The sequence below is a fragment of the Vicugna pacos genome, chromosome 32, assembly GCF_048564905.1.
Source record: "Vicugna pacos chromosome 32, VicPac4, whole genome shotgun sequence".
NCBI lineage: Eukaryota > Metazoa > Chordata > Mammalia > Artiodactyla > Camelidae > Vicugna > Vicugna pacos.
Window position 1 is genome coordinate 9,574,645 of NC_133018.1, and position 21,640 is coordinate 9,596,284.

General features: G+C 49.1%; 1 protein-coding gene and 2 non-coding genes across 3 annotated transcripts in view; 2 read left to right on the forward strand and 1 right to left on the reverse strand.

Moving 5' to 3' along the window:
- WSCD2 (WSC domain containing 2) overlaps positions 1–21,640 on the forward strand; it is an 84,180-nt gene that overhangs the window by 53,676 nt on the left and 8,864 nt on the right. The window contains exons 4-7 of the mRNA XM_006204744.4: positions 2,338–2,522; positions 14,225–14,346; positions 17,170–17,344; positions 21,123–21,287. Of these exons, the coding sequence (XP_006204806.2) occupies positions 2,338–2,522; positions 14,225–14,346; positions 17,170–17,344; positions 21,123–21,287 (647 nt within the window). The remainder of the gene's footprint in view (positions 1–2,337; positions 2,523–14,224; positions 14,347–17,169; positions 17,345–21,122; positions 21,288–21,640) is intronic.
- TRNAA-UGC (transfer RNA alanine (anticodon UGC)) lies at positions 10,198–10,270 on the forward strand. The gene has a single exon. It is a non-coding gene; the product is annotated as a tRNA-Ala (tRNA).
- Positions 13,042–13,114, reverse strand: TRNAA-CGC (transfer RNA alanine (anticodon CGC)). Its single transcript has one exon. It is a non-coding gene; the product is annotated as a tRNA-Ala (tRNA).

The following is a 21,640-nucleotide window of genomic DNA, read 5'->3' on the forward strand; positions in this document are numbered from 1 at the left end:
ACAGCCAGCTGCCTCTGGAGGTCACAAGCTCTGAAGGACCTCGGATGCATGGCTGGAAGGGAACTGGGCAAGTCCCTCTGTCCCTGGTTAGGAAACAGGACGTGTCTCCTTTATCATCAGCTTCTGCAATAGTCCACCATTGACATCCTGAGCCCAAGACTGTCTCCGGCTTGGGAAAGACTCCAAGCTCTTGGTGATATTGATTCATTCATTTATTTATTGAATGATGGAGAGACAGAATTTCAGAGGCCATGCCCTCCTACGGGTCCTTGGGAGTTGGAGAGTTGATATTTGCAAAGCAAACGTTTGGGAGCCGTGCCCGGCACAGAGCAGGTCTAGGTTGTTGCTGTTCTGTGGCCCAAGCAGGTACATGCGTCAGTCTCCCCCGCGAGCTGGGGAGCCCCTTGGGGGCAGGGCTGTGGCCGACTCATCTCAGCATCAATCTGGAAGCCAAAAATATTTGCCAAACTGAATCCCACAAGTTGATCTGACTCATCTTCTGAAGCTCACCTTGGCTGTTTCTTCCTCTCAGAAGGCCCTCCTGACACCCCAGGCCGGCTGGGGGCCTCCTCTGCATTTCCACAATCTGCGACTGATCCCATCTCCACCCTCGTCTCACTATGCCGGCCTTTTCTGGTTACCCTGTTTCTCCATCTAGGCGGTGAGCCCCAGGAGGTGCGCGTCAGTGTCACCTGGAATCTTTCAAAACAGATTGCTGGGTGCCCCCCTCCACTCCCCACTTTTTGATTTGGCAGGTTTGGGGTGGGGCCCGAGAATTTGCATTTTTAACAAGTTCCCAGGTGCTGCGGATGCTGCTGGTCCTGCGACCACGATGTGATTTCCACACCCCGCTGGGAAGCTTCAAACACTCCTGTGCCCAGTGGTCCTCCTACCAGTGGGTCCAACTGTATGAGATGGGCCCCAGGGGTGCCCGAGAACCAGGGCTTGAGAGAGACAGAGACTGAGGCAGGCAGGTGGGAGAGGAGGCTGGCCCAGCTCTAAGATGCCCACTTAGTTTAAGCTGCTCTTGTCGCATCTGCTCAGATGACCACGTGATCACACGCCACCCCAAGTAGCTGGGGTGTTTGGAGACACGAGTCTGGGTCAGTCTGTCTCTCCAGCCAGCCCCCAGAAGTCCCAAGTGAAGGCTAACGGTTCCCAGTGGTTCCGCCTCTCATGACCAGCATTTCAGAGGCTGCTCCCTGGAGGGGCCTTCGCAATTCTGGAAAATTCCTCAGAGGTCGCTGTGGGAAAGAGGGCTGAGCAGGGATTGTCGTCCCCGCCCCTCATCAGACCCACTCCCTGGAACCAGAGCAAGCAGTTCCCTTCTCATCTGTTTACAGAACGGGACCTGACAAAGAGCCCTTTTTAGGAAAGATTCCATAGCTATGAGGGGAAAAAAAAAGTTGAAAACCTTGCAGTGCCTGGATTTTTTTTTGTTGTTGTTGTTTTAAGGAAAGGAATTTTTTTTACTTGGCTGGATATGTGACCTCGATTTTACCATCTTCCAAAGAGGTATGAGAGTCCCTGCCTCCTCCCCTGGGTCCAGCCGCTCCTCTCGGGGTGTAGAGGCATCATTCCTGGGGAACGTTTCCTGGAATATAGGGGCTGGACTCTGCAGATATGATTGGCTCATGGCTCTAGATGGGGAAGAACCAGAGAGTGGGGTGGGATGAAACGACCACAGGATCCAAGGGGCGTGTGTGCTGAGTGTGCCATGTTCTGAAAGTGTATGTAGGTGGGTGTGAATATGGACGTGGTGTGTCTATGTGGGTAGGTGTGTAGTGGGTGTGAGACATCAAGTTGGGGGTGAAAGCAGGTGGTCCTGGGATCTTGTTCCCTCACAGGGCCTCCCTGTATTCCTTCTTGGCTTCCTGCCTTCGTTCCTTCCTCCAAGACTTTTTAACCCCTCAGCCTCCCTGACCCTGAGAGGGTCTCCTTATTCTCAGGCCAGATCCCCCTGTCCCTAGAGCACTCCTGTCCCCCAGGTCACCTTGGGTCTCCCTGATCCCCGTGGTCTTCCCTGCTCCACTCAGGGCCCCCTCGCCCCACCATCCAGGGAAACAGGGAGACCCCCACCCCACTCTGCCCATTTCCCTGGGGTCTCCCTGTCTCCTAGAAGCCCCTGTCTACCAGCTCTCCACTCTGGATTGGTCTCCTGTCCCCTGAGGTCTCCTGTGTCCCCAGGGGGCTCTCTGTTACCTCCACCCCTCATCATCATGTCTCCCCATTTCCCTGGGGACCTCCTATCTGCCAGGCCTCCTGGATGGGTGAGTCTCCCTTTCCTTGGGGTCTGCTTGGTGGCAGCTGCCCTGGCCTGACAGCAGCCTCCCCTAGGGGCTACTTGTATGCCGGGCTGGAGTTCGGCGCCGAGTGCTACTGCGGCCACAAGATCCAGGCGACGAACGTGAGCGAGGCGGAGTGTGACATGGACTGCAAGGGCGAGCGGGGCAGCGTGTGCGGTGGCGCCAACCGCCTCTCCGTCTACCGGCTGCAGCTGGCCCAGGAGTCAGCCCGCAGGTGTACGTGAGTCGGCCCCTGCCCCTCTCTGCCCTCCAGCCACATCCCTCACCCTCACCCGTCTTCCTCCTTAACAAGCAGCTAGAACCTGAGCTGGCCTGTCCTTGCTGGTTTTCTGAAAGCAGATCGTCTCTAGTGACGATGACAATGATGATGACAGCAAACACTTCATCATCTTCTAAGAGCTGTAAATAGAAGAGCACACCTACTCCTCACAGTGACCCTGGAAATTGGCACTGTTACTCACCTACTCCCATTTTACAGATGGAGAAACTGAGGCTCGATGTCACATGAGCAGCAGAGGATTTAAGCCAACTCCAGAACTTACGTCCTTAACGCTCCTATAAAGAGAATTTATCCCTCTCTTGTCAGTGCCTCAGTCTTGTTGGGAAAACTCTCCAGTTTCCAAGCTGTTGGAGGGAAGGGGATGAACAGGAGAGGACAGGAGCCACCCCCTCTTCTGTGGGTGTTGTCCTATTGTCCCATCTCTGGATGTATAAGAACAGTTAATATCTATTTACCAAGAATCCACTGTGTGCCAGGCCCTGTGCTGAGCCCCTACAGTCTTTTCTGGCAATTGCCACTGTTAATTATCCCCAATTTACAGTGAGGAAACTGAGGCTTAATGAATTTAAGTAAGCCTGCCCAAGGTCACAGTCCTGTGACCTTAAAGATGACCTTCAAACTTACAAGAAGAGCTAATGGCTTTGATGAAACATGGAAGGCTGAGGTTTGTCCTGCTTACTCTTCTGATATAGCCCCAAGGTACGAATGGGAATCCACAGCTTCCCCTGCAACCTTTTGACTTCCCAAATTTGAATGTGCTGTGGGATGCTAGGGAGATCTTGATAAAATGCAGATTCCAATTCAGCGGGTCGGGGTGAGATGCTGCGGTTACTAAGGCGTTCCCAGGCGATGCTCCGCTGCCGCTCCACCAGCCACACTTTGAATACTAAGTCCTTAGACCTCAGTGGGGCGGACAAGGTCCGCCCACAACATAGGCCTGCCCACCCAGCGGACTTGGCAGAACCTTCATGCCTGTCTGAGTGCAGAGAAAGGCCTTTTCCATGTGATTGTCATTGTTGATAAAAAATTCACTGCTGGCTTGCTTGACGATGTGTTCTGTTTTCCATATCCCATGTATTTGAAGCCCTGTTCAAGCTGCACTCTGCGGTAGGGTGGTCAAGTGTGCTGCCGGCTTGCAAAGCAGCCGGTTTCCAAGCCATCTACATCCCCTTCATTGCTCTCAGTTCACCCCAGTCTGAAGGTCCGGCTGGCAGAGGGCGGGGAGGGTGTGTGAAATCCAGGCTGGATGACATCCTCATGGCGAGTGTCTGGTTTGGACGATAGAGTGATGAGGTTTTCATTTGATGGCTGATTTATCATCCCCAGGACTGATTTTTTTATGCCAGTATTTACGCTATTTTGATGGTGACTCTGACCACCTGAAGTGATGGGCTTAAAGTCATGTGTGTTTAGAGAGAAAGCTGCTACGGGTGATACTGAGCTAGATAACACGAGTTAGGCTGTGTATGTCAACAGCTGATATTAGCTGGAACTCCTTTTGGGCAACGTTCAGATTGCCTAGGTGATGTGAGCCTTCTCCTGTCTCTCGGTCTCTGTCTCTGACTTTGTCTGTCTCACACACACACACACACACACACACACACACACAGAGTTGAGATCACCTGGTATAATAACACTCTCATGGACCATTGAAGACTTTTCAATCAGCTGAAATTTATGTCTCAACACACAGCGAGACCACTGACTCTGTTACAATCAGGTATGTTTTGTCCTTGTCGCAGTGGGAGGGCTGGCTGGGTGGTCGCCACCGAGAAACCCCTGAGGCTGCAGGAATGCTGTGGTACCCCTCAGCTGGCCCACATCTGTGGGGTGGTATTTTGTTCCATCTGAGAAAGGAATCTTTGTATTTATGTCCAAGATGGGGAACACATTCTTTTCTACTGAGAGGGGGAGTCCTGGAGCCTCTAAGTCCACCCCAGTTGTTCTGAATCATCACTGGAGAAGGTTTGAGGTTTGGGCACCTTCAGCCAGAGACTCCAGAAGGAGATCTCAGCCTTACTAACCTCAAGGCTACTGTGGCTGAGATGAGAATGGAAGTGACCTGGACTAGGAGACACATGGTTGGCGATGTGTCTAACTGGGGCTCCTGGTGGGCTTTCTCTCATGATACATGGAGAGAGCGTGGGGACTGTTCATTGAACCAAAATGTTCGATGAGCTCCCCTGTGGGTTAGGCATGGAGAGGACAATGGGGGATAAAGCACAGTCCCTGCCCTCAAGGAGATCACCATCTAGTGGAGAGACAAACCCAAGATCTGTTTGAGCGTGGCAGTTCTACATAGGAACCAAGAAAGCCACATTTGAGCTGAATCTCATTCTAAGATTTCCAGGTGTAAGGGAGAGGCATGTATTCAGCCATGAGCAAAAATCCAGGGTCAGCAAAGGCTATGTTTTGAATGACCCGTTGGAAGCCCCTTCCTCGCTGATGTTCCATTTCACAGCTTTAGAAACTGAGGCCCAGACAGCAGAAGTGGCTAAACTGCACAGCCCTAGGGGATGCTCCACAGAGAAGGGCTGACTGATTAGGGCCTTGAAAGATGCATAGGGTTTTGCCTGGTTTAGAAGAGGAGAATATCTAGACTCAAGACAAATTATCAAAGGATGGGAAAGTAATCTAGGCAAAGGGAACAGAGTGTGCAAAAGCTGAGAGGTAATTTTAGGAGATGAAGGGAAGGCATGGTTTTTCTAAGGCTGCAGTGCTTGTCAGGGGCTGAGCATGCACTGGAACCCAGGTCTCTGTCTCCTAGTTTGAGTGCTAACTCACTGCAGTGCTATGGACACTCTGACCTCGTGGATTGGATTCTGGGCTCCATTGCCTCTCCTTTGGGAGTTGTCCTTGGATCTAACCTACCTCCTTTCTTCCCTGACCCGTGATCTCTCTCTCTGTCTCTGCCCACTTCCTGACTCACAGCAATGCAGAATATCCAGTAGTCTTTGCTCTGACCCAGTGGCACCCTTGGCTCCCTATTCCTGAGATCTGATTTATACACAAATAAATCAGAAAGGGAGGCTCTCCAAGCCACTGGAACATGACACTAGCATGTGTGACATTAGGCAGGGCAGTGAGAAAACACTCCAGGAAACAGGTATGGTAGAAACCAGAGTCCCTTTGTAGGGTCGTTAGTTCACATTAACACTGTGTCCTAATTTGTGTTTCCCTGAGCAGTGGCACAGATCTCTTAATGACTGTGAAGATCCGAAGGAGGCTTATTTTCCTTCAGGCTCCACTCTGATGGGGTGGTCTGCCTTGCATAGGGAGCCAGCTTACATGTTTCAGAGGTGATGGAATGCTCCTATGGTAGTGAAAGCATTAAAAGGTTGGCAGAGCAAATGTCTGCAGGCACCCTGCCATTCTTCCTTGACACAGACTCTCCGGCACATGGACTCTTTGCCCTCGTTACAAAGGAACCGAGAAATGGACTTCCTTCTTGGTTGGATTACATTTTTCACAGCAGTTTGCTGAATATATCAGCAAGTGTAGCTCTCCTCCCAGGGGCAAAGGCCTGCTGGTGATTTGAGAACATTATGGCTTTATAGGATATTGTAAGAAATTTCATTTGCCTGAAAGAAGATTCTTGCAAGATTTGCATTGCAACGTTCATTAGAACTACACATAAAAAATATATATATACACACATATATACTTTTTTATATGTATATGCACATATACGTACATACAGAGAGAGGAGGGGAGAGGCAGAGAGAGCTTGGTCCTGTGGGTGGCTGTCCGTGGTGCTGACCATCCTCCAGTGCAGCCTCTGCCCGGGCTCAGCGCTCTTTCCTCTTGTTTTTTTCTTTTATATCTTTGTGAAACTATTATGAAGCTTACAATATCACTGGGGAAAAAAAAACATCTTGACATCTGGGTCACAATTTACATAGGGAATTTTGTATACTGTTGTTAGTTCTGGCAACTTTTTTGTCTTTGGACCAAAAGTTAGAAGGGGAATGTGTTCAGTACCTGTGCTTTGTGCTCAGTGATGCTCCATGTTAGCCACTTCTGCTGAGGGGAGCCTCCAATGATGATGGGGAGTCACACTGGGTGGATGGACCATGTCTAGCTCCTTCTCTGCCTGGCCTGGAAGCTTCTTCCTTTCCCTTGATAGACGCCTGGGACCCCTGAATTTTATGATTCATCTGAGTCTTCATGAGTTCTGCTGTGTAGGGCCAACAAGATGAGAGCTGGAAATTTTTTCTCCTTCTGCATCATGATGGGAGATAATTGATTTGCTCTTCTCCCTGAACCAAAACCCAGGAAGGCTGTGGGAGCAATGTAGGTTTTGAAATCAGGCAGATATTATTTCTACCCCCAGCCCTTCCAGTTTCTTGCTGTGTTGATTTTGGTCAAGTCACTTATTCTGAGCCTCAAGTGCCTCATCTGTAAAATGAGGACCATTCCAACCTTTGAAGATTGCTATGACCACCAGGTGAAATAAAAGTGAGCATACACATAGCACAGGGCCTGTTATGGAGTGGTGGCGAAGCACCCTCCTTCCTAAAATGAAAGCTCCTCGATTCACTCTGAGCAGCACCCAACTCGAGCTATTTGAATTTCCAACAGCTCACAGGAGCCTTTGGTGATGGCTAAAAATAGCCGGTTTGAATTCTCCTTGGACAGGTAGGCTCTTTGTGTAATTCAATCTGTCTCTGATTGTAGGTAGCCATTAACAGCTCCCAGCTCACTGCCTTTCCTCCTCACTGGCATCTTTAATGCAGTGGAGCTTGGCCTAATTACCCAGGGGGTGGTGGCCTCTTTCAAACCAAGGAGAACTCTTCCACGCCTGCCTTTAAGCTGATGCCTGGTGGCATTTACCTCATTTTTGTGAAGCCCCAGAACAAAGAGTTGATGGACTTCAGAGATACTTGCAGCTGGTTCCGGGCCATTTTTCATCTGCCCCCAGCAAAGAGAGCTGGCAAACAGCGGCTCTGCTCGCCTCTTGCTAGTAAAAACCCCAAGCTGCTGAGGTCATGCACTATCCCAGCTGGCCTGGCAATGAAGAGCTGACATTCTCAGAATATGGGGCACAGGCTTCTGTGATCCTTGGACCCCTGCTATGGAGACTGAGAGGGTTTCTGGGAAATTCAGGTGGCTGGCACGGTCTCTCTGGAGCCCAACCATGTTAGGATTCAGCAGGCCTCCTGCAGAACAGCAGAGAGGTGGGAAACCAGAATGTGATGTCAAATAAGATTGGGGTCAGATCCCAACTCTGCTCCCTACTAGCTGTATGAGCTGGATAAGTGATCAAATCTTATTACATCTCAGGGTCTCCACCTGCAGAACAGGATAATAGTATTGCCTGCCTCTTAGGTTGTTGTGAGGATTAATTGAGATGCAATATATGTGACACACTTAGCACTACTTACATACAGTAAACAGCTGTCATTATCACCTTTGCTGCTACTCTTCAGCAAGGGTTGGTTATTAAGAAGGTACTACTCAGGGTTGCTGCTATTGGCCATAGGCTGTGTACTGCACAACTCCAGGGGGCACCATTTGCATGGCCTACAGGCTGTCAAGAGCAGTGGCTAGAAACTCCATGCAGGATTTCCCTTGTGAATTAAGAATGCTTAAAGATCCAAGATACTATAATTTGGTTTCCCCCAGATAGAAGGATGAGAGCTTTGGTTTATTTGAGAGGTGACCCCAGGATGCATCTCCAGGGAGTGCAGAAGTGAGACAGAGAAGGAGCCAACACAAGCCTGTACAATGCAGGTCACTACTGAGGACAGATGAAGCTTAATCCCACCAGGGAACCATGGGAGACAATGGAGAAGATGCTTCAGAGGTGTCTCACTGGAGGGGCAGGACGCTGCAGTATTTATCCACCAACGTTCACCCATCATTGGCTCAGAGTGTCATTAACTTACTGGCAAGTGCAGCCTGTCCCTCACAGGTCCTAGGTATTTACAGAAGGCCACTGTCAGCCTATACTGGGATGATGAGTACCAGGAGTGTATTAATGGGCACTGAGAGTGTCTTCCACGTAGGATCTGGCCACTCTTCACATATCATGAGCAAGTGATGGAGAAGGAGCAGGAAGAGAGATTGACTGAATCCTAGTAGGTCTCAGGCGCTGAAAATGCCATTGTATGGACTTCCATCCCAACTGTGCAGGGTAGAGATAATGATCCCCATGAGTAGATGAGGAAACTAAGGCTCAGGAAGTGCAGACACCTGTTCAGGGATACACAGCTAAGTAAGTTGCTGACTCAGGTCTGTCTGAATTTAAAACCAATGCCCTTTCTCCTGGGTATGGGAGCCTTTTGCAAACAGGAAGGCATCTGCCTACTGCTATGGAAGTCCAAAATTCTTTGTATCACAGGAGAGTGTTAGGAAGGTCAAAGGATCGAGGATGACCACTTTCTTTGTTGTTATTTTCAGATGTAAGAGACAAAAGAGCCTCTTATCACTGGTGGGGAGAACCAGTGACCCATTTCACAGATGGAGTAAATGAGGGTAGCAAAAGTGTTCAATGTCTTGGCCACTATGCATATTCTCAGTGTTCCAATCACCAAGTCATCAGTGGAGAGCAACCTGCAGCGAGAGGTGGCCTCCAGAGCTCTCTCCAGATCCCTGGGAGTCCAGCCTTTCCACTGGCCATCACAAATCCCTTTGTGAATCCACGTGGCTTCCCCACTCCAAAAGCAGAATGGGCAAGACTGTAGGAAGACCTCACATCCAGCAGGTTAACTGCCCCTGGAACTAAATCTCCAAACCTGTTCCCCCGCCCATCCCCATCCCCAGTGCACACCTTGACCAAGCAGAGACTTACAGCAGAAGCTTCTGTTCCCTCGCTGGCCCTTTAAGGTCTGAAACCCTCACCTTAATTGGTATTCAGGGCATTCAGCTCAGATCTGCTCTCTAAGCTGGGAGGGTCAGGGACTCATTAGCAGATGCTTAAATGTCAGAGGGAAACCTGCCTCAGCAGAGCTAGGCTTATAGAGTCTGCCTTCCTCTTCCTACCCTTGCAGTCTGGCCCCCTGGCGTCCAGGAAGGCAGGAGAAAATCACTTGGGGAGATGCCAGGGTAGGAATTCAGCCTCCTCCAAGGAGACAGATTCACGGACCTGAAAGGGATTATAGCATCATCCCTTGAATAGGGTCCTGGTGAGGAAGGGGCAGGTTACCAATTTGAATATAGTTCTGGAGACTCAGGGTCAATTTTTAGGTGCTTAAAGGGAATCAGACTCCAGTGTGGAGAGACCCCAGAGTGAGAGCCCTGACTTTGTGAATGATTCGTGGTCAAAGTGGAGTGAATATTAAGGGCAAAGGAGGGAGAATAGATGTCACAGTGTTTTGAAAATGTTCAAACAGGGCTTGGGGATGGTTTCTTAAAGAGGGGTAGCCCAGAGGGTGAGAGGACTCAGAGCTCAGATGTCCTCGGGTTGGAATCCAGGTGCTGCTACTTGTCAGCTGTGTGGCCTTGGGCAAGTCACTTCCCTCTCTGAGCCTCTGTTTTCCCTTCTGTATGATGGGGAGAATGGGACCTACGTTGTTGGGATTAGGAGGATAAAGCATATCAAGTGTTGACCCAGCACCTGGCACACAGAGAACGTTCAGCAAGAACATCAAGAGTGGAAAGATCTCAGGGGGACGGTATAGCTCAGTGGTAGAACATGTGCTTTGCGTGCACGAGGTCCTGGGTTCAATCCCCAGTACCTCCATTAAGAAAAAAAATTGTCCCTTGAAACAAGAGTGGAAAGATCTCAGACTTAGATTCCAGTCTCAGCTCTGCTTCTTATACATTGGGTGACTTGTGTCAAGTGGTTTCAGCCCTCTGAGCCTGGAGTTTCCCCATCTGTAAAAATGGGGATCCTCATACCGCCAGAGAGATGCAGGAGTTCAACAAGGCTGCAGGTGTGAACAGTTCAGCCTAGTTCCTGGCTGATAGCACGTGACCAGTAAACGGCAGCTATAATGATAACAATGGTATGATGATATGACTGTAAGCATCTGATCTTCAGAGTAGCATTATTATTATCGGAAGGAGCGTGGACTTTGGAGATGGAGTGATCTGTTTGACAACTTTGTGACACTGGAAGCCAGAGAGCCTCCCTGAGCCTCGGTTGTCTCATCTGTCCAGTGGGGATAGCCATGGCATGTCCCACACGTGGCTGCAAACTTTCAATGGCTTTAAAGCACCCAGCTTGGAGTCTGGCATCAATAGGGGCTCAGTAAACACTAGTGGAGTCTAAAGAGAGAAGGCGAGTCTCCTTATTTCTGAGAGCAAGGTCAGCCTGTCTTTGTACCCTGAGCTGAGTTGGCATCCAGCTAACTGAGCTTTCTGGTTAAGTGAGGGTTCATCCATGCTGCTTCCAGCCTCCCACCTCGTTGCTCTTAATCTTTAGCTTAACATCTGACTCCCCTCCCCATCCTCACCTCGTACGCTATGTTCTCTGAGCATCATTAAATCTTCCTCAGGGTGACTGCACCCCAGGCCACAGGATGGGAGACTGTCCCCACAGGACACTGTGGCATTTGGGGCATGACAGCTCCTCACTTAGGGGGTGGAGGGCTGTTCTGTACAGAAGGGGATCTGCATAGTTTAACTCCCTCCCTATCATTGATATGTGGGGAAACTGAGGCCTGGAGGACCACAGCACCCAGCAGCATCACCGCCACCGCTCTCACCAACCTGGAGTGAGCGATGGGGGAACGCGGCGGAGATGGCACTGGATAGTGTGAGCCTGCGGCATGCTCTGGAAATGAGCCATTTCACCCAATTCCAGATATGTTCTCAGCTTGCTAGATTTGCTTCCACCGTGAACAACCTCAGGCTACTGGGTGCCAGGTGATAGAGATAATCACTAGGGTGCCTCTGACAGCTGAAATTTAGAATTCTCATTCCTAGACTCCCTCCCCCTCCTCCGCCATCCTTCATATGCTTTTCTCTGCACTTAAATATAGATATACACATATATGCTAAAAAGGGGGGTTTACACAATAGATAGACCAAGATTCAGACATAAATGGAGGTATATGATTCTTGCAATTTGCTTCACTTTTCCCCAAGAGTTAACCTTGTGTTTCTGAGATAATCCTTAGCACCTTTTTGCTAACGCTGGGTCCTTAGTATTGTCACATAACCTGCCTCTTTCTGAGCCCTGTTTCTCTCACCCATAAAATAAGAGTTTACTATGGACCTCGCAGAGTTCCCAAGATGCTAAAATGAGACGATGGTTGTAAAGTTCTCAGAGGGGTGGATCACACATAGTAGGGATTCCATAAATGGCACCTAATTTTGTGCCCCTGGTTTTGAGTCACTGCACCAACAGTGTCCTTGGTTTTATGTGAAATCTGTGCTTCTAGAAAAGTACATACAACTCAGATTGGAGAACGATGGAACCCATTTTTAAGTGGGCATCACGAGCCTTTCAGTAAGTTTGACGGGGCCACTATTCAGAAAACTTTTTAATTGAAGTATAGTTGAATTATGATATTATACTAGTATCAGGGGTACAAAATAGTAATTTAATATTTTTATAAATTATACTCCATACCAAGTTATTATGAAACTGACCATGTGCTGTACATTACATCCTGGTAAATGATTTATTTTATACCTACTAGTTTTTATAGCTCTTAATCCCCTTCACCTATTTAGCCCCTCCCCTCTGGTAACCACAAGTTACCTGTGTATCTGTGTACCTCTGTATCTGTGAGTCTCTTTGTGTTTCTCTGGATTTGTTCGTTTGTTTCATTTTTTTTTTATTTCACATATAAGTGAAAACATAAAGCATTTATTTTTAATCTGTCTTTATTGCATTAAAAATGCAGATACACTGCCAAAAAAGTTAGCAAAGAGTTTTACACAAAGATGGAAATAAAAATTACCTATAATCCTATCAGTCTCAGAATTCTCCAGAGAAGCAGAAGGCTATACAGTAGCTATATTAAGAGACTTATTTCAGGAATTGGCTCACACAATCGTGGAGGCTGGCAAGCCTGACACCCATAGACAGAATTCCTTCTCTGGGAAACCTTGTTTCCTTCCTTTCTTATCCCTTCAACTGATTGGATGCAGCCCACCCACATTTTAGAGGGAAATCCCTTTTAAGCCTCCTTAAGGTCAACTAACTGCTGATGTTAATCCCACCTACCAAAAAACCTCCTCCGCAACACCTAGACCGATATCTGACCAAGCAACTGGGCACCACAGCCTCGCCAGCGTGACACAAAACTGCACCATCACACCTACTATTCAGAAAGAACCATGGTTGTTAACATATTAGTTTATGTCCCTCTAGAGATTTACATTGAGAGGTAATTTGTGTACAAAATTGATATTTTATAATATGTGGCATTTCATATTCTCAGTTTTTATTTAACATTGTACCTTGACCATGTCTTCATCTTCTCTAAAGTAACCTTTCACATCATTATTTTTGGTTTTTGGTGGGGGAGGGAGTAATTAGGTTTATTTATATGTTTTTAATGGAGGTGCTGGGGATCGAACCCAGGACCTTGTGCATGCGAAGCACATGCTCTACCACTGAGCTACACCCTCCCCGCTCATCATTATTTTTGATGGGGCATAGAAACGCATTGTGTTGTCATTCGGTACTTGTATTTGTCCAGTATTTCACAGTTGGGCACTGAGGTTGTTCCCAGTCTTTCACGTGTTAATTTAAATAAATGCTGCAATGAGCATCCTTACTGATAAATCTTTGTGCAATAAATCTGTAGTGGATGAAAACGGTACCCACCCAAATCCTCTTTCTCATCAATGGCTCACATGTGCCCCCTTGTCCAAAAACGACCCCTGGCCCAACAGCCTCTCCCAGGAAATTATGTCCCACAGCCAACAACTGACAGACATTTGGGAGGGAGGCACACAGGACCAACGTGGGGCCCTTTCCTTAAAGTGGGACCAACTCCGTGGTGCAATTTACCCTCCAGGCTGCAGGTGGGGCCCAGCCAAGGTCATGTGCTTACTTGGCTCCTCCCCTGCGCGGTCCTGCTCCCCGCCCCCTTCTCCTGAGAACGTGCTCTCAGCAGAACACCATCTCTCATTCTGCTTCAAGTAAACCCAGCTTAAGACAGTATCTCTGAATATTGTTTTGAGGGTGACTTCTATTGAAGAGATAACAATGGCCTCCAAATTTTCTATTGCGTAGCTGGGCTGTTTCCAGGTTAGGTTTTCTTAAAGGGAATCCCTCCAATGAATTAGTTACTTGTAGCACTGGGTGGGCAGAGATTCCTGAAGCCCAGGGTTTTTTCCCTGAAGCCCAGCAATGATGGGAGGGAGGGGTACCCCGGTGCTTGAGGAAGAGCAGGAGTGCCCTGGACCCTTTCCTTCCCTGCATCTTCAAATGCCCGGGCCCTCTCCTGATGAAATCACGAAAATCCTCCAGGGCATCTATCATTTCCCTAAATGGGGAGTTGCTCAGGAATGAGGAAGTGAGACAAAGGAATTTGGACAAAGCAAAGGGGATTATGTGGTCCAGCAAGAACATCTCAGTGGCCTGGATTCTTGGAATTATGTAGCTCATGAGTCTCCACTGTGTGACCTTGAGCAAGTCTCTTGACTTCTCTGGGCTTCAGTTGATAAGCGCTTCCTTCAGAAAGCGGTTCTCCCAGCCTACATCTGACTATTTGTCTTCCCTCTGGCTCTCCAGATGGAAGTGCGATCTTCCGAGGCTGCTTCCGGCGGCCCAACAACCTCTCCCTGGCCTTGCCGGTGACGGCCGCCATGCCCAACATGTCCGTGGACAAGTGTGTGGATCTCTGCACGGAGAAGGTGAGCCTGGTTCTGCTCACAGAACTCTGGGGAGAGCAGTGTGGAACAGCTGGAAGAACGGGATGCTTGGCTGGAGAAGCCCCCACGCCACCGGGATGAGGGAGTTCATTACTGTGATCTGTGATGTGGGAGAGGAATGTGACCGTTTCATGTGGATCCAAAGGGTAGAGGTCCATTTCTTTCCCTCCGAGGAAGTGTGTTTGTTCTAATAGTGGGGACCACTCAAGAATGAGGGTGACATGTGAACCTAGAAGCGTGAGTAGAAGATTGCCAGGTAAAGGCAAGGACAGCCCCATCTTGGGGTAGAGTGAGTTCTCCATCACTGGAGGCAGGCAAGTGGAGGACGGGCAGGTGTGGCATCCAGAACTGTGGGCATTGGATAGCTGTTTGCCTGGATGATCCAACTGGATAGTCCTGTCTCAGCCTGAGACCCTTGATGGCTGACTGTTCATCCTTCCTCCCTAGCCAGACAGGGAAATACACAAGAGTGGACACTGTGCCTAAAATATTTTGTGACCACCCCAGTACCCAGCACAGAGCTAGGCACATCAGTGGCATTCAGCCATGTCTGAGGAGCTCCATTCTTCACTCAAGATGCAGTAATTACATGAGGGTCCAAAGGAGAACCATCTCTCCCACCACCACAGGAAGGTGGTTGCCCATTTCATTGACTAACTCATCTAATATTTGATGTGAACTGCCTTTGTTCCAGGCTCCTGTCTTCAGTGCTAGGAGTGCAAAGTGAACAGAACATGGTCTTTGTCCTCAGTGATGCTGGCATTTACCTGTTTTGTGGCTCTTCCTGGGTGCTCAGCCTGCACCCCGACTCCTGAGTGCCCCCACCTGCTCTGACTCATCCTGCTTGACTCTTTCTTTCATCAAGGGTCCAAATTCATGAAGCACCTCTCAGGAAGACCGAGAGGCAGCACCACCGAGGCTACTGTTACTAAGCAGTCCTCTGTCCCACAGGTCACACAGTTTACCTCTCACAACAAGGCTAGGCAATGGGAGTTTTCATCCCCATTTCACAGACGACAAAACCAAGGCTCAGACAGGTGAAGTCACTTGCTCAAGCTCACAGCACAAGCAAGAAGCGGGACTGGGGCTGACAGCAAATCCGTGCTCTCGATTTCTGAGCTACCCCAGAGACCACACAGAGAGGGCCCCACAAGCCATTCAGGGGCAGCCAGGCCACTTCGAGTCACCCAGCACTTCCCGGGTGCTTGCTCTGTTCCCAGGAGGCATCCTGGAAGGTCAGGGGCAGAGTTGGCAAGATTAAAGGAGATTTGATCATCTTTTTTGGTCCAGCTTTTTCTCTTGGGCTGGAATCCCCCTCTCCTATGGCGTCCCCTCCAGATGGACATTCCTCTGTCCTGGGGGTCCTGGAGGAACCTACAGATCAGCTGGAGGTGGGGGAACAAACGTGGGAGACAGTGAGGTGACAAGATCAACTAATGTGAAACAGGGTCCAACTGTACACAGGACTGGAGGGAAGCGAAGATGCGTGTGTGGATGGGGATGCTACAGGAAGACCCCACTGCAAAACTCCCTCTTCTCGTTTCCTCTAATCGCTTTGAGGATCACAGGAGGAAAATTGAGAGGATTAAGTAAACAGGCATACAGAGCTCCTTGTGCCAAGTGGTGGAGATTTAGGGTGTCAGAGGGGGCTTCAGTGTGTGTGACCTGCTACAAAACGCCATCAGTCACAGCCCAGGCCGACCCACCAGCATAGCAGCATCTCTCTGCTCCGCTCCGTGCTGCAGTTCACATTTAACATCCGTTAGAAAGAAGCCAGACCCACCATGGTAAATCTCAGATCCAGCCCCAAAGGTGTGACCTTGGTTTGTGACCAGATTATCCCTGGACCAGCTACCAGGGAGAATTCAGGTCCAGGAGCCTGAGTAGAAGCAAATTGGACAAAGGACAGTCCATTGCCCTGCAAATCTCAGGTCTACCTCCTTCCATAGAACGAACAAAGAGCTTAGAAGCAGCTCTCCCAGCAAAGACTGTGGCTACCCGGAAGTACCAACAGCCTCTTTGGCTTAAAAGAATGGATTCAGACAGCTTTTCCCAAGGCAGGGGCTTCACATCACTGTCAGACCCAGAGGATTTATTACGGTATAATGCATGGCTGTGAGAACATCATTTCTTTTTCAGTTTTCTTTCAAGACCTCCAGGATAAAGTTGCTTCTCAGTGCTAAAGTGTCTTTAACACCTCTCTCCCCTCAACTAATCTCTCTTTTGCAGGAAAAAAAGGAGTCGACCTCCAGGCTCAGAGTCTTGGCAGGCAGAGTGCCTAGTTAAGAATGTCACCCCATTGTTTTGTTTCTATAGTATTGGGGTTTATAGCATAGAAATGTGGAAAAACGCTGCTGCTTCTCCAGCACTACTTGCCGGAGTGATGTAAAGCTTCCTTTGAAATCTGAGTTTCAGAAACTTCACTGACACATGAAAGAAACAAGTTAATAAATCATAGTACAGGCAAACGAAAAGGAACCTGGTAATTGCATGAGGTGATGGGTGTGTTAAGCTGCTTGTGGTGATCATTTCACAATGTGGACATAGATCAAAACCTCAAGGTGTACACCTTAAGTACATACAATTTTTACTTGTCAATTATACCTCAAGAAAGCTGGAAAATATAAAAGTACAGGAGGTATACAGATAGGGAAAAAAATCATAAAAGGGGGGTTTACTAGTGATGTCTGGGGGCCCTGGAGCTGGGGAGAGTGATGGAGAATGCAAATATGGTTCTGCGTCCCGAGCTGGGCTGTCCGGGGATTTGGTGGTTTTCTTCCCTTTCTCCTCCCATCTCATCCCCAGGAGTACCCGCTGGCGGCCCTTGCGGGCACCGCCTGCCACTGTGGGTTCCCCACCACGCGATTCCCCCTCCATGAGAGAGAGGACGAACAGCTCTGTGCCCAGAAGTGCAGCGCGGAGGAGTTTGAGAGCTGCGGGACTCCCAGCTACTTCATCGTGTACCAGACGCAGGTCCAAGGTAAGCCAGCAGCCCCCCTACCACCCAATCCAGCAGACCCCCCAGGAGCTCCCTCAATGGGCTCTCTCTCCCAAAGATGCTCCAGCGAGCCCATTCCATCCAGCCTGTCGGCAAGAGAACTGTGCAGACCAGAGGGCAGAGGGCAGAGACAGGGCTGGTGCACTCGGCCAGGCTTAGAGATCCTGGATGCGAAACAGAGGGCAGGTCCCAGGCAAGAAGGGTGGTTCTGAAGACCTTCATCTGTACCTCTCCTACTGAGGACCCCCTTGGTGGCTCTTGCTGTAATGGGAGCAGTGACATTGAGGGGGAAGTCATCTGAGCTGGCAGTGGGGGACTTGGGTCTCCAGCACACACTGCATGATCCTGGGTGAGCCATTTCCCCTTTCTGTGCCTCAGTTTCTCCATCTGTAAAATGAAGCTGTAGAGTGTTGGCCTTCCAATTCTAGGATTCCATAAATGTATCCATCAATTTTTCTTCTCTTTCTCCACCTTTCCGCTTTCAGCCTTTTTCCTTTGCTAGTGGAATCCACAGTTAACGCTTACATCCTCTTCCATCTCTTGGGGCTACCAGATTGTGATGAAGGTGGTGGTGAGGGTGGTATTCAGGGTCTCTCAAGGACTTTCTTTGTGCCAGACCCAGGCTTTGGTCTTTCATGTGCATTTTCTCACTGCCTCCCCTTGGCTTTCCTATGAGGTGGGAACAATCACTATGCCTACATTACAGGTAGAGAAACTGAGTCTCAAAATAGATAAAGGACTTGCCTGAGGTCATGCTGTTTATAAAATTTCTAGATAAAAATCTCTTCTCCCGATGGAGGCATCATGAAGGGTGTGGCACTGGGAGAGGTGACTTGCTGGGGTGCTCAGCCCAAAGGAAAACCCTGACGGATTATCCCAATACTTGAAGACACTGTCCACCTTCTAAGCACCAGTCCTGTGCCAAGCCCCATCTCATTTAATGATGTCAAGCTCACAGTAAGCCTTTGATCGAGGCAGTGTCACCAGCATTTTACAAATGGGAGAACCAAGACTCAGAGAACTGGCCACAGTCACATATCTACGAGAGTCTTTTCCCACAGTGAAGGGAACACTCCCCACACCCTCTGAAGCCTGGAGATCCAACAAAACACCATTGAGCTAGACTGCCTCTTCGTCTTCCAGGAACCAGGCCACCATGTACAGTTGGGCAGGTTGAGCACTGCACAGGCACAAACTATAGGAAAAGTGGCATGCACTCTGGATGACGGCGCCTCTGCCTGGAGGAAGGGGAGGGTAGCTTTCTCTGATTTGTAAGAGCTAAGTGGCAGCCCCATCGATAGCTTGTCCCCTGTTTCACCTGACGGGGTACCAGTGGTGGCCAACTGCGGCTGCTGCCATGACAGCTGAATCCTGCTAAGAGCCCAGCGAGCAGGAATCTGTTTAGCAAGGGCGACCGTTGGCTTTATTTACACTCCAGCGAGGAAGGATGAGTGTTTGTTAGTTTTCGGGAAGTGCTGGTTTGTCTGCGCAGAACTGTGCTGCCCCAGCTTGGGGGCATGGCCATGAACATGGCTTTGATGCGGACAGAACAGACGCCGGAGCCTTTTCAATAGCAGATAACGAGCCCCTGACGGATGGGTCTGCTCATCCCCAGTGCCCAGCCCCAGGCTATTGCTGCTCTTCCATTTCCCAGGTCCCGCTTGCAGGCCGCTCACACTGGGGAGGTTGGAGATTCATGTGGTTCATGAGGCTGCCGAGAGCCTGGGCCACCATGGCTGCTGTTTACTGAGCACCTACTGTGTACCAGCTACTGTCTAAGCTCTTCAGACTGAATTATCTCATCTAACCCTCACAACAGTCCAATGGCATAGGTGGTTATTATTACCATTTTACAAATGGAGCCACTTGGCACAGAGAGGTTGGGTAGCTCAGCCAGAGTCACACAGCTAGACAGTGCAGAGCTGGGATTCAGATCTAGGAAATCTGGGTCCCACGCCTTCACTCTTAATCTCAGCTTCTCAACATACACTGCAAATACCTCACTCGCATTATGCATTTAATCCTGTAAGGTTTATTAGCTCCACTTTACAGGTGAGGAAAATGAGGCTCAGAGAGGTGGAGAGCCTTGTTCAGTGTCACACAGCGAGGCCATGATAATCCAGGATGGAACCCCGGGTCTGTCTGATTCCTAACCTATGTACAATACTGCCTTCAGCCTCTGCTTTGATTTATGGAGGTTAAGGACCAAATAAACTTCCTTTTTAGTGCCAAAAACAATCATCTTTACCTCGGAGTTGGCCTCCCACGCAGTATTTGAATGGAGAATTCAAAAACTGACAGGCCAGTTTCTTTCTCCCTTCCAACATTTTAGTATGAAAAAATATCAAACCTTCAGGAAAAAAAAATGAAAAGAATTACACGGTGAACACGCTATACTTTTCCCATAGATTTTACATTTGTCAACATTTTATTCTGTTTACCGTACATCTTTCCATTTCTCCATCTGTCAATTTTTATCTTTGGGTGCATTTCGAAGTAAGTTTCAAACATCTTTCCACGTCAGTCTGCATATCACTAATTATAATTCAATATTTCTTAATGATTTTTTGAAGTAGTATTTACACAGAGTGAAATGCACACATTTTAAGTGTGCTGTTTGATGCAATTGGGTCCTATCAAATCCACACCCCTGTCACAGTATCAAACATCACGATACTCTAGGAAGTTTTGCATCTAGGTTCCTTTTTGCAATGTGTTCTCATGGAAACTATCCCCAGACACTTGCTTGGCTTCAACAAAGATGCTTTTTGGTTTATTTTTCCCAAGTCTGCTCTCCTCTGGCCAGACAGATTGAAAGTGGCATGGCAGGGGAAGAGAGCTGCATCTCTTGGCTAGTAGCATCAATACTTAGAGCTCACAGCATGTGAGCCCTGTGTTAACACTCAACACGCATCCTCTCTATAACCCTCCTGACAACCCCAGGGCATCATCACTGCCAGCAGTCCCATTTTACAGGTGAGGAAACTGAGATTGATTCAGATCCATCATTTTTCTGAGGTTACCCAGCAAGTAGGTGGCAGATTTGGAGTTTAAATGTAAGACTTCAAACTTTTCCCTTGAAGAGCTGTTTGAGAAAGCAGTGCAGCTCATGGTGAGACTTCAAGAATGGCAGCTAATGCAGAATGGGAAAGACCAGGTACAATCTTGGAAGGAATTATAAGGGCCGAATGAGGGGTGGGATCAGATGCTGCAGAGTAAACAAGGAGGGAGGGAGAGAGGAAGAAAGGAAAGAAGGAAGGGAGGGAGGGAGGAAGGTTCAGTTCAGCTGAGAGCCGGAACAGTTTCCCTGACAAAGCCAGGTAGGAGGCAGTGAAGGTGGAAGGACCAGCACACCTGAAGCTGCCAGATCAGGAAAGGGCAGAGCACGGATGAGGCAGTGAAAGGACCAGGTGGCCGGCAGGTGGGGGATTTGGAGAGGAGAGTGGGTGGGTGGCATGAGCCTGGGAGGATGCAAGAACCAGGTCATGCAGGGCTAGAGGGTCAAGGTAAGAACCTTGGACTGGATCCCATTTGTGGAGAGGAGATGCATCCTCCCAGCTGAGTTTTATTGAATCCCTACCATGTACTCATCCCTTTTCATGTCTTATCACATACAACCCTTTTCCCATTTGCAGGTAAGGAGACTGAGGCCCAGGAAGCACTGGGTCACCCGCCCAGGATGGGACTCACACGCCGGTCCCTTCTGGACAGTCTCCATCTGCCCCTGCCACTGACCCTGTCTGTTCCCTGCCCTTTTCAGACAACCGCTGCATGGACAGAAGGTTCCTCCCAGCCAAGTCCAAGCAGCTCATCGCTCTAGCCAGCTTTCCAGGCGCCGGGAACACATGGGCGCGCCACCTCATCGAGCTGGCCACCGGCTTCTACACTGGCAGCTACTACTTCGATGGTTCTCTCTACAACAAAGGTAAGGAGGAGCTCCGAGAGGACCCCCTGGGAGGGCATGGGAATCCCCCTTCCTGAGCACCTACTATGTGCCACCTAGCTCATGGCTAGGCATGTCTATTGAGACCTACTATGTGCTTAGTACCTTTCCTTGACTTACATCCCACAAACATTTCCTGAGTATCATGTCCTGGGTGCCTCACCAGGACCCGTCCAATAATAAGCATTTATCAAGCACCTACTATGTGCCGGGAGCCTTTAAAGTCTTAATGTGCAGGGTGCACTTGAAACCATTTCCATGAGAATCTTGGGAGTGGGTCAGGGCATGGGTATTTTCTAAAAGCTCCCCAGGTGATTCCAATGCAAAGTCAGCGT